General features: G+C 40.6%; 1 protein-coding gene across 1 annotated transcript in view; it reads right to left on the bottom strand.

The window, feature by feature from the left end:
- The window catches only part of LOC139744590 (E3 ubiquitin-protein ligase MARCHF6-like), a 246,330-nt gene that overhangs the window by 16,055 nt on the left and 211,804 nt on the right, over window positions 1-18,471 (bottom strand). Inside the window, 3 exon segments of the mRNA XM_071655019.1 lie at window positions 203-425; window positions 944-1,078; window positions 7,516-7,770. Coding sequence (XP_071511120.1) covers window positions 203-425; window positions 944-1,078; window positions 7,516-7,770 — 613 coding nt within the window.

Raw genomic sequence — 18,471 nt, 5'->3', positions numbered from 1 at the left:
AAAATCCACACAAAGTATTATCCCCCAAGGATATACCCTCATACCAAGTTTGATGTAAAACCACCACACGGTTCTTGAGATATCAACAAAAACAAAACGAGACGTACGGACGGACGGACGGACGGACGGACGACCCGAAAACATAATGCCTCCGGCCACTTCGTTGCGGAGGCATAAAAATATGGTTCACATTCCTTCTCACCAAACAGCGGGAAGATGCCAACTGCAAAGGCATAGGGTGCAGAGAGAGCAATCAGAAGGCAAATGGTGACGGGGAATGCCAAACGTCGAGTGATGAATGTCAAGTTGAGCTGGCGTAGACCATCCTGGTAGACCTGCTCTAGTACGTCCTTTAGCCACCAGCTTGGTCCCATCATGGTGAGGGCACACAGAATTTTGGCCTGCAGTACTCCTAGAGCCCAGTCCTATATAAAATTTAGATATATCAATGGCAAGGTATGTGGAAGAAATACACTGAAACCTGTAAAGACCACTCAAGAGGGATACAAAAAGTGGTCTTAAAGGGCAAGTGGGCTTTGTAGACGGGTTCACATACAAGTATAATGCTCTAGATGACAGACTGGTTCATTCATTTAATCAGCAGGAGATCTTTACAGACAGGTGATTGTTATTTGCAGATTCAACTGTTCTAGCAAGTGTTGAGAGTCACCGAAGAATATCATAGGAGTGGCATATATGTTTAATTACCAATATCTCCACACATACTCTCCTTTATCTTCATTACAACATGATTTCTCTCATTAATATCAATGCTATCATTACTTCTATCCTCATTATATTCAATCTCATCATGGAAAAGATTATCAGCTTTGAAATTTTTGAAGTAAGAGCCAACCTGCTGTAGTTCATAAAGAGCAATGCACATGGAACACTCTAAATCACAATATTTTGATAGCATATATGGATGATACTATAGTCTTACTTGTCTGAGGAAGAAGACTGGGGTCTGATTCAGTTGCACCCGTTGTGGTATGACAACAACAAGTTCAAAGAGGAGTCCAAGAAGAAGAGGCACTACTCCCAGCAGCATAATGGCCACAACAATCGACTTCCAAGCCTGCAAACAATAACAAAACACTTTTTTTTTCTTCTTCCATTAAAGACTAATATATCCACATTAAAACAACAAACTTTTGTGTGTGAAAGCACAGCACAGTGCATCTATGGATGAGAGGTCTAAAAAAATGTATGCACAAACCACAGCACGAGCTGTGAGAAACACACTAGCAAGCTAATACCGCTGCAAGAATGGGAGTGTGTAGCTTATGAATTGCAGCAGAATTGCAACACTTGTACAAACTTTATCATGGGCATGTGAACTGAACAACATGATACATAAAGGCCCCGTCACACAGCCCAAAAGTCACGTAAACGCATGAATCATGCAAGAAATTAGAGCCTTATGCGATACATGCATGATTTGTGCATTTCATGACTTTGTCTGACGTGGAACCTTCGTAGTTGTCCGCCGATGTGCGCCAGATCAGCGCATTACGCGATTCCAGGTTTTGAGCAGCTCAAAACTCAGCTTCGCGCAAGAGTTTACGCTGTATTGTGCTGTTTTACATAATTTTTGTGTAGTTTGCATAGTTCTTATGCTGACAATGCGCGAAATATGCGTTGAATATCAGTGATCATTCACGAAAATGTTGTCGTTATGGCGTTCATGTGCAATTCATACGCAGTTCATTAGCGATAATGAGCAGATTATGCGTGGTTTTCCGTGGACCTCAGTCGTCCCCGCACAACCACGTATTCGCCCTATTTGGGGCATGCCTATGCGCTGAAAGTGTGTGGTTTGTTAGTGATTTTTGCGTGATCTTTCTGTAGTTCTTGCGCAATTCATAGGTGATTTTCATTGTGTAAATCAGCAAAAATTCTTCACGGACAAGCATGCACAACCAAATTTCATGCGTGATTCATGCGTTAACGCGACTTTTGGGCTGTGTGACCGAGCCCTAAAAGACATCAGGGGTCTCTCTTGTATAAATTTGCTTGGCAAACATGTCAAGTAGACATGCAGGGTCTCATTACAGTGTTTACTGTATAAGTTGTTACTTTTTCGAGGGCTTAATTTTTGTGGATTTTGTAAATCACTGTTGGGCCACAAATTTAACAACTTATGAAAATATTGTGAGTGCACTTAAGCTAGCCTTTATGTCAAATCACAAAAACATTGTATGAAAATATGTGTGACTTCCTCATTCATGGAAATATCTGTATGTGAAAACAACAGCTTCTACAGCACACAGACCCTCTTCTACTGTTGTGTATTGGCGCTCGCTGGGTGCCATGTGTTATGACATTATAGCCGTGAGAGGCACAGATTCAAACATACAATTACGCTGAAGTCATCAACGAAATAAAGAAGTTGTGGAGTCCAAATATAATATGCAGTCGAAGTCTGTTTATTACTGACAGCAAAATAGTAAAAGTGTAACATAGGAGTTACAAGAGTTACAAATATCTCCAATGCCGGTAACACAGATAAAATCACATGTTCAAAGAGCAGATGAAATGCTACATTCTCATCTGGCTGAAAGCCTGGAGTAGAAGTCCCTCAATTCCACTTTCAGAAACTATATCTAAAACTTGGGGGAAAATCTCATCCTGAAAAGCACATGGTCCATACACAATATGATTGGTCAATTCAACGTTGGCATGGAAACGTAGGGTGTGGTCTTACTCATTTTGGGGCCTGAAACAAAGAGCGTGTTTCTACTGAGAGCACCTCACATCCCTGGCATCGCCACAAATTTTGTCCAACGCAGCACCTCGTATTTTACGACCAGTCGAGCTGTTTCTACTGAGCGATAAAATACGAGGTGATGCAAAGGTGACGTGCAAATGCGGCGATTCCGGAAGTCAGGTATTTTTTTTTTTAAAGTTACAGATTTGGGTCACGCGCGCACTGTCTTTTAATACGATCCGAACCGGGCCTGCTTTGCTACAACTGCGTCGGCTATTTTTTGATAAGCCATTTCTCTTCGTCTTCCCATCCAATATACCCCGAACTAACATACTGGTATCCTGCCACTGACTGATGAGAAATCTTTGGAGATCGAGGGTCCAGTTGAGATTTTCTCAAGGCTGCGACATACTAATGTGGTACTCTCGCGATTCGAGACAATATAAAATGAAATAACGCGGTGTAAAATCAAGTAAGTGATGAGGGCTTAGTAATGCAATAAGTTAGGCTGTTAATCACGCGAACAATAGATGATGAATGCCACAATTCACATGTAACGTAACATATAGGGCCTATAACACATACAAAAGCGAATTGGTACAAACAAAGCATGATGCGAACACGGTCGCTGTGTGTACACACGTATTTTGTACACATGTGTCGAAGGAGTGTGTGCGATGAACCGATTGAAAAGCGTGGGGAGAAATTTTAGACGTCCGATACACCACGAATTTCGCTACCCGGTGTGTTTCTACTGAGAATCGTCCGTCGCGTCACCACGCATCGACCACCTCAATAGATGGACGACGGAGCACCTCGCATCAGCCGGCATCGGCCACTACCCGATCTGTTTCTACTGAGGAAAAATTCGAGGTGTCACCACGCATCGGCCGGTATCGGCCGGCATCGGCCGGTATCACCACACATCGGCTGGCATCACCTCGAATTTTCGTCGCTCAGTAGAAACACGCTCAAAGGAACAGTGTTGCGGTAATGGGAGATGGATTTGTGGCAGGAAGGGAACTGGATAAGGGGTGATAACTTTCTGACCACGATGGGAGGCGATACTTTGATGTGGGGTTGTTAGGAGGAAACTAACCTGGGGAAAGCCTTGGTGGTCCACATAAAGACTCCTATTGACATGAGGGGGGATATTAATGATGGACAGGTGTTGGGGTTACTGTGCTATGGGTTATTGAACTATTAAGGAAAGGACTAAAGCACAAATGGAAACTATATTACATAGTTAGGTAATGGAGAATTGCCTAACTCTATGCAACACTACAATCCTTTTCACTATGGTATCTCCAGATTCTGTGTCAAGATAGCATTTATCTTTAGAGTGGTGTCAAGAAAGAATTAAACTTTGTGTTTTCACAAGCTCGTTTGATTGTGAAGTGCGCCCTGACCGAGGTCAGAGGTCAAGTCAGGTGCATGTGTTTTGTGAAGAAGAAAAATAAAGTCTCTTTGACCGGTGACCTGATATTGTTCAGTAGTATTGTCTCATTTCTGTGACAATTTTATGGCAACCCTGCCAGGACTAAGTTTTAGGTCATAAGTAAAGTAGCACTGAGTTTGCAGTGAAGGTCCATGCAACTGTGTGTGGAGGTTTTATGTAGAAAGAGAGGCGGTTCTGGGCAAAAAGAGTAATTTTGCAATTCGATGTTGCAGGCTTCTTGCCATGTTTTCAGCTGTGTGAGCTCGCAGGTCATACACTACGCAGCGATAGGCGTAGGGCAGGGCTGCCAACTCGCACGGAATGACCTTGAGACTCATGCATTTTGACCAAATCTCACGCTCTCACGCTGGTCTAACATCATCTCACGCACCATCTCACCCCTCCGGGAGGGGAGGGCGGACGGGCGGGGCTGGGCACGGGGGGCGCTGCGGCCTCAGAGGGGGAAGCTGCGAGTTAAGCTCCCTAGCCTGTTGGTGTATGGCTATCTCCTCTCTGAGTCGAGGGGCCAATTGCCCAGAGGAGCTAGGGTCCCTGGAAGGGTACCCCACGGGTAAGCTGGGCGCTGTGTCGCTCCGAAAAGCTGAGCGCCTGGAAGGTGAAGTCGTGGCGGCGCCGGGTGGTAAAGACACCGCGCAGGTCTGTTTCAGCTAGTTACAGTGTTCCATGGAAGGAGTTATAAAATCACACACAGAGCAAGTCAAAATTGAACAGCCTTTGTTAGTTTAAACTAGAAATGTCGCTACAGCGACTGGTTATACCCCCGCCAAACAACATTTCATAAGCTTTGGTCAAAACAACATTTCATAAGCTTTGGTCAAAGAACTGAGGAAGTAGTTAAATCCGCAAGATCTTTCCTTGATCTTCTGCCATTAATATGCCGTTACCATGGCAACATACTTTCGGGTACTGTCGAAAAATGCGTCTTGCACATCTACAACCAAAGGCACACATCTGTACCAAGTTTCATGGAAATTGGGCAAAAACTGAGGAAGTAGTTTGCAACACAAAATTTTCCATCATTTTGGCTCATAATATGTGAGCTGTTACCATGGCAACATACTTTTTGTCACTGTCAAGAAATGTGTCATGCTGACCTATATCCTGAGACAAACATTCAATATGAATTCCATGAAAATTGGAAGAACACTGATGAAGCAGTTTTGCCATGAAGCATTTTGCCCTATATTTTACCAATAACATGCCGTTACCATGGCAACGCACTTTTTGCCATGGCGGAAATATGTGTCTTGCACATTAACATATTCAGATGAACATCTGTACCTAATTTCATAAAAATTGATCAAAAACTGTGGGAGGAGTTCGCGACGCAAGATTTGTACCCATTTTTGCCCATAATATGCCGTTACCATGGCAACGTACTTTTGGGTACTGTCAAAAAATACGTCTTGCACATCTACAACCCAAGGCACACATCTGTGCCAAGTTTTATGGGAATCGGTTGAAAACTGAGGAAGTAGTTCGCGACGCAAGATTTGCAACGGACCGACCGCCCGACCGACCGCCCGACCGTCCGCTGATTCCTATATACCCCCTTCAAACTTCATTTGGCGGGGGTATAATTATGTGGAGGTATGTAAATCCTTTTTTCAGGATGAAATTCACCAAGAGGGACGATTTCACGCGTGGAAATCATTTAGATGTTGGAATAGTGTTTGTATACCAGGGTTTCATAGAGAATTTTATTATGATAAACCAGACATGTATAATCATAGGCAGGGAAATGTTTCTATGGAAGTGTGACACGCAGTCAGATTGATATGCCTAACGGACCAGTTGTTTTCTTCTCTCTTGGCAATAACTACACTTGTGGTTTATCAAATGTCTGAAAAGGTATACTCAGTGCATATATGCAGTTCATTTGAGAAAGATTAGATGCTCTTACAGATTTAGAACAGGGCATGATATCAGTGCTGGTTTGTATTAAAGTAGGTTTAATAGAAAAAAAAAGTCACTTTGCTCAGAGTGTTAAAGGAGACCTCTGGATGATTTTCAGATTTTACATTTGAACAACTTTAAATTAGTTAAACTGAGGACAGAGTTTCAGAATTTATGATAATTGGGATGAAGAATAAGAATATTTTCAAAATTTAGAACAAATTGCAATGAACAAGGATGATGACATGGCAGAGTCACCATAAGAATGCATGAGTTGGGGCTCAAGGAAGCAGAACAAAAGAAGAAGGCATGCATACATTATACACAGGTGAACTCGCAAGCAAGTGGTATTGTACAGTAATAGAATTACACTGCTACATTTTTGAAATATGTGAACCTCCTATGTCATCATCCTTGTTCAGTGTCATTTGTTTAAGGTTTTTCAAACTATTGTTTCTCTGTTCAAGAACCACAATAAATTCCACAAATCCATACATGGAGTTGTCGATTTATGTACTACATGATGTGAAATTATGAAAATCGTCTGGAATGTCCCTTTAAGGATGGATGTAGTGTGACATGCATGGCAAAAGTAGTGCCATACCTACTCCAAGATGAATCAAACAAGGGTTTGATTACCTATAAAAGGTAGTCCTTGTAGGCAAAGTCAGGAGTTCTACGTTTAGATACAAAATCATGTGAGCATGGATGGAAAGTACTAGGGGTGTGGTTGATAATTACAGTCTCATTCAACACAAAGGATTTGTTCAGTCAGTTTGTATAAGGGCCATGTGAAGACCGATAATTCCTTGTGGTTCATAAGTTATGAGGTTAGACTATCTTAAATGGGGGGCTAATTGTCACAAAAGAATTCCGTTTTGTGTTTCAAAAGCTCCTTCGATTGTGCGAGGCACCTGTAAGCGCACCCTGACTGAGGTCAGAGGTCATGTCAGGTGCATGTGTTTGGTGAAGAAGAGAAATAAAGTCTCTTTAACCAGTGACCTAAAACTGTTAAGTAGTATTGTCTCATTTCTGTGACAAGTGGCATGTGCAGAATTTGAACTGAAGCACACAATCTAGACAGTTGAAAAGAAACATACCAGCATAGACATATACTTTTCTTTTCCTCTGAAGAAAAACATTTTAATCAGTGTGCCTCACAGGTGCAAAAATTCTTCACAACCAATCTGCCAAAATTGGAGTTATGCAAATGGCCTTGAATAAATTAAAGGAAAGTGATGTCAAACTGCTTTACTGTAAGTGGCATTGTTATTAGCTAGCTGACCCTGAACTCTCTTTGGTGGTCCAGGCTCGAAGAGCTTCAATACACAAGAGTACAGAAACAGGACAAATATTTTCAGGCTTTGTAGCAGAATATTGCATTTACTAGTATGTTCTGGTTCAGGTTCTACTATGAGAAGATGTCAGCACAGGGGCCTTCCATACTCACAAGCATGGCATACTCCTTGACCTTCACCAGAAGCAGCTCCATGCCCTGTGGCACCCAGGTCATCATGACTGAGCCAAGTCTTAGCACTAGCCAACAAATGTACAGGCCAGCAGCTCCAGTGTAAAGCTCATGAACCACAGCTCCACGGCCCATCCACAAACCCATTATGTGGCGACCTAGTGTGACAGGTAGAGTCATGCAGACCAGGCTGGAGATGAGGAGGGTCAGGCATAGTAGAACCACCAGAAGCAAGACCTACACCAGACAAAACAAGGGCACACCATGTGATTAAACAATTTCACAGATCTCATGGAAGGCATCTTAAATATCATGCCTAGCCTGCAGACCTCTATTAAAGTCAGTGGTCAATGCTGCAATATCAAACATGAAAACTACATGTACATAAAACATTCCCTCCCAAAAAAAATGTTCAGAGAATCCCAAATTATAGGCAGTTACTATATGACACTAGCCATCATTACCGCTCACCACAATATGCTGATAAGGCAGGACTACACATTTTTTTCTCTCTCTCTTAAGGCCTGTTTGGGCCACTAAAACCTCTACAATTGAAATTTGGGGGGACAGGAAGTGAAATGCAGTGGCTCAAAACTATTTTAAAAAAAAGAAGAAAAAAAGAAGAAAAAAAGAGCAATCCACTTTATTTCTTTATTTTGTGTGTAGGCCTATACCGTTTTTCAACTACATAGCAAATAACTTGAATCTATTATGTCTCTTAGTATTTCATTTTGAATCATGGTTATCAGAGCCAACCTAATAAACTTCAACAAATCATTAGCAATGCAACATACACAATGTATATTGCAGAGCTACCAAGTCTCACGCATTCTGCGTGAGACTCAAGCATTTAGGGGCCATCTCACAATCTCATGCATGACACCCATCTTTCTCATGCATCGGGCGAAGTCTGCAACTTGGACCTATAATAATGAGCATAGCTCAAAAGATTAAAGTGATAGTTGCAATTGAAGGTATATTTCCCTTTTGTCTTTCAAAATAAGTAAAAAATAGTCACTTAAGTATGCAACTGATCGCACCATTAAGAGCTAAAACTTGAAAAAGCTCCCTACCGTAGGAGGACACAGGGGGGAAAAACCCCTCCCACACCCTCGCTCGCACGCACATTCGCATGCCGAGATGCCGAGTCATGAAAATCTCACTCATAAAAATTTTTTGAACTTGGCATCCCTGATATTGTACATATGTATATTAATGTAGATTTTGATTCATCCATGGAGTATGATAACAATGCATTATAAAATGTTCTACTGGACTTGCTTGTGAAAATCACAGAGAGAGTAGCTTTGTGACTCATCTCGACCACTTCTGCTCTGACTGGCTAGCGGGCATTCACCCGAGATGGATGAATGAGCAATGTTGCTGCTTTTAAGGAATTTTCTGGATCACCTATTTGTATGTTGGTGAATGGTTGTGTCACAGTTCCCCTCCTCTGTTGGGGGAAGGACTTTCCGTGTTCACATATACAGCTTTGTAGACTTCTCTTTTAAACCATCTGTTTTTGTTTTGTTTTGGTTTTTTTTGTAAAGGGTGGCAACATCTTTGCCCTCAAAATGGGTTAGAAAATCCAAGAACAGAAATGGAACAATGCAGTATATCAGTACAGAATTCTGTGTGAAGACAATTACATCAGTGATACCAAACAGCCTTTCAAAACACATCTTTATATTTACCAGCACTGTAGATCCAGGTCAGCGGTGACCAAATAAGCTGTGTTCACTCACCTGATCAATGAACAGCACTGGACACTGTTCTGTGGACAAAGAAGTTGCCTTCCTTGACAAGAAAATCAGATAGTTTGGAAGAGGAGTCTAAAAAGCTCTAGCTATATCTGTGAACACAGAAAATCCTTCCCTTACACGGGAGGGGGACTCAGACACAACCTTTCATTAATAATCAACATATCAGTTACACGGAAAATTCCTTGATGTCTAAACAATGAAGGCAGCAACATTGCCCTATTAATCCATCATGGGTGAATGCCTGCCAACAGGTGAGAACTGAAAAATAGTGCTCTCATTGTGATTTCTACAAGTTACACGAGTCAAACAGATTTAACTTCATTTAAAAACCATTATCAAGTTATTAATATCAATATTTTGTTACCATGTCGCTTTTATTATCACCTTCTGTTATTGATGTATTAATAATTGATACTGTCTTGATTCAAATATTGATTTGTCAAATAATTATCACTGAAACTGAGAATACATGCACCATGAAGCTGTAAACTTTGTGTATAATAATTAATCCCGCAGCCTGCAACTGTGACTTAAATTTCCAAAATGCTACCATGTGCTACATTACGTTAATAAAAAATTTCATTGGTTTAAATAGAGCTCTGCATTAAGATGTAAATTCAGATTGTATTCACCCCTAGATATGCATAAAAAGATCAAATCATTTTACAAGGTGCGACACTAGTGGTGGACTGACGGTCTCAGATTGATAAAAATCACAGTTGGTCATATAACTTTTCTTCAGGAATGGCCAAATTTACTGACCATTTCGACATGACCAGCAAAAATATCACTGTCCAGGCAAGTCAAAAGAAAAAGTTCAAGTCTGGTGAAAGATTATCACATAGTTCAACAAATTTTATGCAAGTGATCTCATCAGGTTTTATTTTGAGTACAGTAATGATTGAGAGGACTATTTGCACATGTGACCTGTCATGTTGAAAGCATCCAAAAGTCGCTTGCACCATACCTGAGAAAAATCAGAATTTAGTTGAGGTACCGAGAAAAACGTAGTTTTGATTTTTGGCTGATTGGAAACAATAGAGTTTTGTCTACCATTAGCTAAAATTTTTGGATGTTACATTTACCAGAAAAAAAGGGTGAAACTTTTGATTATTTGTACACATTTTTTCGGCTTGCCCATTTTGCTTGCGCAGCTTGAGCATGGGCTTTGCAAGCGAGTTTATGAGTGCTCTGCCCCCTGACAACTGCTAGAAGCTGATTGGCTGGTGATAATGTATTTCACTGGAGTTATCCATTGCCCAAGTTGAAGTTACTAAAGTATGATATATCATAAACTTGGAATGATGAATTGTTTCTATTAAAGAGAACAATGAATTTTGGCGTGGCTGAAATAAATAATAGATAGCATGCTGATTGGATGATTGGATGTAATCCCGGTACAATGATAGAAACATGCAGCTGAAGGGGGGGGGGGGGGCGGAGGGGGTCTGGCAGGTTATAATGAGATCGTCGGTTCTGGGTGATTTTTCTAATTATATCCCGACACTCGTTGTACCCTAAAACTTGAGAAAAGTACACTGTACATAGACATGCTCTGGTAAATTTTGGATACATGCATTGTATAAGATGATGATGCTATGCTGATGCTGAACAGAAAAACAGGAAATGTGACCATAGTGCGAGAGCATTCTCATGATAATTATGATAATATAGAAAACAGGGAACTCGCCAGCGTAAATCACCCTTGTCGGCGCCGAGAAGCGTGCGGTTTGAAGAAACAATTGCAGACAAGGGTAAAACTTGCCGACAAGGGTAATACCACGCGTGAACTTGCTTGACGAGCTAAGTTCGGACCAATTTCTCGCCTTTTTTACTCTTGACTATCTGGCTAGAAAAGAAGCTAGATGTTGAAAGGAGCAGCAGTTTACAAGCGCAAAAAGTTATCCACACAGTCACCGCACCGATCACAACATAACAACACGGCTCAACATAGCTACTAGCTGCACACCATATATCACACACTTGCTCACTCATGCGCTCTGATTCGGGATCCACACACACAGCAATTTGTGTGAAGTAGCACCAGCAACAGACAGCCGCCTGTGTGTACATACATGACGGTATTGTGAGAGGGAGAGAGAGGACGGAAAGAGAGAGAGAGGACGGAAAGAGAGGGTCCGAGGCCGAGGGAGGCTGAGGAAGGCTGACACGTGCTCGCTTGTTGTCACGCTTGTTGTCGGGTTATGCAAAAACAAATGATATGAAATGCATGCCCCCCTCCGCCAAAGGTTGTATTTTTTTTTGCTGCTTTGGTTTGTTTGTTCGTTTGTCTGCCTGTCTGTCTCTCTATTCGCAAAATATAGTCCATGGGCCAAGACCCGAAAAATGGGTTATTGGTACCACCTGAGGTGGCAAAACCTTTTTGGTGTCATTTTGTTTGTCGGACATAGATACGCTTATCAAGCTATGATAGCATTTCCAAATGAGTAGCTTAGTCATAATATATGAATTTAAAACCAATTTGGTCTCGTTTTTATATCCCTATACTTCTGAATCGAAACTAACCGCCATACAAAATACGAGCACTGCCTTCTGTATGTCCACAGGTGTTCTGTTGTAAACGCGGTGCGCTTAGTCTTTATTCAAGGCAGCGAAGGGAATATCCGAAGGGTTATGATGTCCACAGCTGTCACGCGGTGCGCTTAGTCTTTATCTAGAACAATGTACCGTTATCATATCTAAAGTTCCTAATAAAAGGGATTATCTATACCGTTTTTATACCACCCTCTCAACAAATACATCAGTTTTAAACAAAAATCACTCTGTTCATTTACAACATTATTAATTATAATGTATTGTAGTGTACTGGTACATTGTTTTTGTATAATCTTTCATTATTGGATGGAAATAAAGTGACATTGGCGTGGTATTAGCGTTTTCACCGTAGCGTTTTCACTGGAAAATGATAAATAATTGAAAAATACGGTAAAATTCATGAGAAATTACTTTGTTGTTGTTGTTTTTAGATAAAGGGATATACACTGTATTATAAGCTTTGGATATTCCCTTCGCCGTCTTGAATATTAGACTAAGCACTGTGGACATCATAACCCTTGGATATTCCCTTCGCTGCCTTGAATAAAGACTAAGTGCACCGCGTTTACAACAGAACACCTGTGAACATACAGAAGACAGTGCTCTTCTTTGTACAAATTGTATAGCGGTTGGTCTCGACTCAGAAGTACAGGGATATAACAACGAGACCAAATTGGTTTAAAATCAATTTATTATGACTAAGCTACTCATTTGGAAATGCTATCATAGCTTGATAAGCATATCTATGCCCAACAAACAAAATGACACCAAAAAGGTATTGCCACCTCAGGTGGTACCAATATCTGGCCTGGCCCAAGTCAAAATTTGGGAACAGATTAGGAGGAAATTTTCAGGAACAGGTGGTTGATAAAATGGCGCAAGGAACAGATGATTTAATTTTGGTAGTGAGCAGGATTTATAACACCACCGGAATTTACTGCCAGGATCCAGGATTTTTTTAATTTTAAGTTACTTTGTTTCATATATATGAAAGGATTCGTATCAATTCTTTAGGCCATCGGCAATGACGCAAAATTAGATGCATTCAAAGCATTGCCGCAGAGAGAAAATTACCTCCATCTTTCGTTAAAAAAAAAAAAAAAAAAAGGGGTTATTTTTCATTTAAAAAGCTAAGCGTTCCATTTGAGCCTTTTCACTTTCCATGGATTCGTAGGCCTAAACGTCATTCGTGAATATTCCATTTTCCTTCTCCTGGCCGAAATTAGTATTTCTGTCATTATGGTCTTTCAAGTTCAACGTACGTAGTGCTCCACGTGCTTCTGGCTTGGTTTGTTAACAGGGTTAGGGGGCCTGCATGGGCAGAAAATAAATGACTAATCATTCATTGCTGTTCCCAGCTGGTTTACATGCTATTTACACGCTGTTTACGGCCACTGAAGTAAGGTGGGAGTACGCGCAGAATTCCTTTATCTGAAACCTGGCTTTCGTGGAAATTTCCACAAGCCATGATATCAAGTTTCCCCACTGCCTGTGGTCGTGGTTTTTTTTTTGTGTTTTGTTTTTGTTGTTGTTATCCTTCATTACGAACATCAATTTGTTAAACTTGCAAAGTGTAGATAATTTGCTTCAACACGTGTGTCTTTCTTTCTTTTTTATTGCAGCGTTGGTAACATTTTGTTTTGTTCATCGTCCATGGCAGGGGTTCATGGGACTAGAATGTTAGGAATGACAGGGGAGAAAATAAACTGAAAGAAGGAAGCATCTTTTGAGCAAGCTGTCTTTGTTTTTCTGTACACCAGCAGGGTTCTCGCCAGGAATTTCTTCACGCTTGTCGGCATTTATGCGCGCTGTTCTGGGGGTGGGTACGCGAAGCGCGGAAGCCTTCGCTAATGCTCAATACAACACAGATAAATTGCCGCTAAAATGCCACTAAATGAGACATTTTCACGGAGATGTAATGAACGTTGTGAGGGGCATATTCTCACAGAAACAATGCAGAAACTCCATACCTTTTGTTAGCGGCAGTTCCTAAATAATAAATGAAAGAGAAGTAGGTGCCGATGGTGAAGGTTCCGATTTCTTTTAGACCTTTCCTGTTTCACTGTTGCAATTATAAGCCGTCTCTGCATCGCAACAACGCGCGCCGTGTTGCTTTCTCGCCGTCTGCTCGACCACGTGGTAGGCTTACTGCATGCAGATGCGCGAGAAGCGATCGAGAACTTTCGGGACATCGTTGCACTTTTCTTTCTGGGTATACTGCGGTAGTTTGGCCGTGACATCAAAGAGATATCATACAAAAATGTAATGATGGTCATCATTCCGAAGGTTTGTTTAATCATAAAATGAAACGATTCATTACTGAGTATTTCAAAGGTTTGTAATCGAAAACAACAACAACACCAAAGGTCGGTACTACAGATGAATGTTCAAAATAAAACTGATTTCGTTCGAAGATTAACAAGCATTTTTTCTTTATTATTTTCCGATCAACGAACCTTCAGAAAGGAATCTATCATCTATCATCGTTACTGTTTCGGAATAACAAACCTTCAGAATAAGAAAACACCGTTTTGGGGCCGTTGTTGTATTCCGAAATTATACTGGCAGAACATTCGAAATAACAAAATTGATTTCGTTTGGATATAAACGAATATTTTCTCCTTTATCATTTTTCTATTAAACGATCATTCAAAATTAAGAATGTAGAGTATTATTTTGCCATTATTCTTTCGGAGTAACGAACCCTCAGGGTAAGAAAACTGTAACCGTTTTCATTTCTTCTTTATCGTTTTCCGATTAACGATCGTTCAGAATAAAGAATCTTAAGTATTTTATCGTTATTCTTTCGCAGTAACGAACCTTCAGAGTAAAAGACTAGAAATGTCGCTACAGCGACTGGTTATACCCCCGCCAAACAACATTTCATAAGCTTTGGTCAAAACAACATTTCATAAGCTTTGGTCAAAAAACTGAGGAAGTAGTTAAATCCGCAAGATCTTTCCTTGATCTTCTGCCATTAATATGCTGTTACCATGGCAACGTACTTTCGGGTACTGTCGAAAAATGCGTCTTGCACATCTACAACCAAAGGCACACATCTGTACCAAGTTTCATGGAAATTGGGCGAAAACTGAGGAAGTAGTTTGCAACACAAAATTTTCCATCATTTTGGCTCATAATATGTGAGCTGTTACCATGGCAACATACTTTTTGTCACTGTCAAGAAATGTGTCATGCTGACCTATATCCTAAGACAAACATTCAATATGAATTCCATGAGAATTGGAAGAACACTGATGAAGCAATTTTGCCATGAAGCATTTTGCCCTATATTTTACCAATAACATGCCGTTACCATGGCAACGCACTTTTTGCCACTGCGGAAATATGTCTTGCACATTAACATATTCAGATGAACATCTGTACCTAATTTCATAAAAATTGATCAAAAACTGTGGGAGGAGTTCGCGACGCAAGATTTGTACCCATTTTTGCCCATATGCCGTTACCATGGCAACGTACTTTTGGGTACTGTCAAAAAATACGTCTTGCACATCTACAACCCAAGGCACACATGTGTACCAAGTTTTATGGGAATCGGTTGAAAACTGAGGAAGTAGTTCGCGACGCAAGATTTGCAACGGACCGACCGCCTGACCGTCCGCTGATTCCTATATACCCCCTTCAAACTTCGTTTGGCGGGGGTATAAAAACTGTAACCGTTTTGGGGCCGTCGTTTTGTTCTGGAATTTCACTGACATAAACGTTCGAAATAACAAAACTGATTTCGTTGTGAAATGAACGGAAATTTTTTTTTTAAATCATTTTTGGATTAACGAACCTTCAGAATAAGGAATCTAGCATTATTTTATCATTAATCTGTCGGAGTAACGAACCCTCAGAGTAAGAAAACTGCAACTGTTTTTGGGCAGTAATTGTTTTATTCCAAATTTCACTGGCAAAACGTTCGAAATGACGCGCTGATTTCGTTTTGAAATTTACGGACATCTTTCTTTATTCAATCTTCGGTTAACGAACCTTCAGAATAAAGAATCTACAATTCATTATTTTATCATTACTACTTCTGTCGGAATAACAGACCCTTAGAGTACGAAAACACGCTGTTTTGTACCATCGTTTTATACCGAAATTTCACTGACAGAAACGTTCGAAATAACAAAACTGATTTCGTTGTGAAATGAACGGACATTTTTTCTTAATCATTTTTTGATTAACGAACCTTCAGAATAAGGAATCTAGCATTATTTTATCATTAATCTGTCGGAGTAAGGAACCCTCAGAGTAAGAAAACTGCAACTGTTTTTGGGCAGTCGTTTAATTCCAAAATTTCACTGGCAAAACGTTCGAAATGACGCACTGATTTCGTTTTTAAATTTACGGACATATTTCTTTATTTGATTTTCGGTTAACGAACCTTCAGAATAAAGAATCTACAATTTATCATTTTATCATTACTATTTCTGTCAGAATAAGAGACCCTTAGAGAACGAAAACACTCTGTTTTGTGCCATCGTTTTATTCCGAAATTTCACTGGCAGAACGTTCGAAATAACAAAACTGATTTCGATGTGAAATGAACGGACATTTTTTCTTAATCATTTTTGGATTAACGAACCTTCAGAATAAAGAATCTAGCATCATTTTATCATTAATCTGTCGGAGTAACGAAAAAAATGAACCTTGGTGGTGATAACTGATGCTGGTGTATAGAGAAAAACAAAGACAGCTCGCTCAAAAGATGCTTCCTTCTTTCAGTTTATTTTCTCCCCAGTCATTCCTATCATTCTCCCATGTCCTGCACGGACGATGAACAAAACAAAATGTTACTGATGCTGCAATGAAAAAAAAAGAAAAAAAATAAACACATCCTCGACGCAAATCATCTACACTTTTCAAGTTTAACAAATTGATGTTCGTAATGAAGAATAAAAAAAAAAAACACGACCACAAGCAGTGGGGAAACCTGATATCATGGCTTGTGGAAATTTCCACGAAGTTTCCACGAAAGCCAGGTGTCAGATAGAGGAATGCCGCGCGTACCGCCACCTTGCTTCAGTGGTCATAAACAGCGTGTACATAGCATGTACACCAACTGGGAACATTGATGAATGATCATCATTTATTTTCTACCCATGAAGGCCCCCTAATCCACCTTTTAACAAACCAAGCCAGAAGCACGTGGAGCATTACGTACGTTGAACTTGAAAGACCATCATGACAGAATTACTATAAATTTCGGCCCGGAAAAGGAAAATGGAATATTCACGAATGACGTTTACAAATCCATGGAAATTGAAAAGAATAAAATGGAACGCATGGCTTTTTAGATTAAAACAAAAAAAACAAAAAAACCACTGAAACTACCAAAACCAAAATAACAATTTGCATTTGCTTAATCCATCATACGTTCTTTTTTCTTTTCTTTTCTTTTTAACGAAAGATGGAGTTAACTTTCTCTCTGCGGCAATGCTTTGAACGCATCTAATTTTGCGTCATTGCCGATGGCCAGCTTCCTAAAGAATTGATACGAATCCTTTCAAATATACAAAACAAAGTCTAAAAATCCTGGATCCTGGCCGTGAATTCCGGTGGTATTATAAATCCTGCTCACTATCAAAATTTAATCATCTGTTCCTTGTGCCATTTTCCTGAAATCTTCATCCTAATCTGTTCCCAAAGTTTGACTTATTTTGCGAATAGAGAGACAGACAGGCAGACAAACTAACAAACAAACCAAAGCAGCCCCCCCCCCCAAAAAAAATACAACCTTTGGCGGAGGGGGGCATGCATTTCATATCGTTTGTTTTTGCGTAACCCGACAACAAGCGTGACAACAAGCGAGCACGTGTCAGCCTTCCTCAGCCTCCTTCGGCCTCCGACCCTCTCTTTGCGTCCTCTCTCTCTCCCTCTCACAATACACTGTACCGTTGTACATGCAGGCGGCTGTCAGTGGCCGGCTGGATGCAACTAGGGAGGTGAACCTCCTTTGTGCATGTGTGCGTGGATCCCAAATCAGAGCGCATGTGAGTGAGCAAGTGTGTGATGTGGTGTGTATCAGCTAGCACGTCGCTCTGTTGAGCCGCGTTGTTGTGATCGGTGCGGTGATTGCGTGGATAACTTTTTGCGCTTGTAAACTGCTGCTCCTTTCAACATCTAGCTTCTTTTCTAGCCAGATAATAAAGACTGAAAAAGGCGACAAAATTGGTCCGAACTTAGCTCGTCAAGCAAGTCACCCTTGTCGGCAAGTTCACGCGTGGTGTTACCCTTGTCGGCAAGTTTTACCCTTGTCGGCAATTGTTTCTTCAAACCGCACGCTTGTCGGCACCAACAAGGGTGATATACGCTGGCGAGATCCCTGCACCAGCATCAGTTAATGTCACCACCAAGGTTCATTTTTGTTTTTCCGGCTAGATAACTCAATAAAGTTATGAATGGACTTGAATTCAGTTTTCTCGGAAATTTTGATAATGTAAGGAGTAAATAATTTAATTTAGGTATAATGATCCGTAGATGGGCTGAGTTCTGAGCCCTCTCTCTTCCCCCTTTTCTAGTTCATTATTGAAATATTTGTTCTCCATCACCGATATGAAGTTTGCTCTCCTTTCCATTTTGTACTTCCATCCCTTCTCTGTCCCAA

The sequence above is a fragment of the Diadema antillarum genome, unplaced genomic scaffold, assembly GCF_040938485.1.
Source record: "Diadema antillarum isolate AM-2024a unplaced genomic scaffold, OU_Dant_1.0 seq00001190_RagTag, whole genome shotgun sequence".
In the NCBI taxonomy this organism is placed as follows: domain Eukaryota; kingdom Metazoa; phylum Echinodermata; class Echinoidea; order Diadematoida; family Diadematidae; genus Diadema; species Diadema antillarum.
Note: the sequence above shows the minus strand (reverse complement) of the source record. Positions and strands in the feature narration are given on the sequence as shown.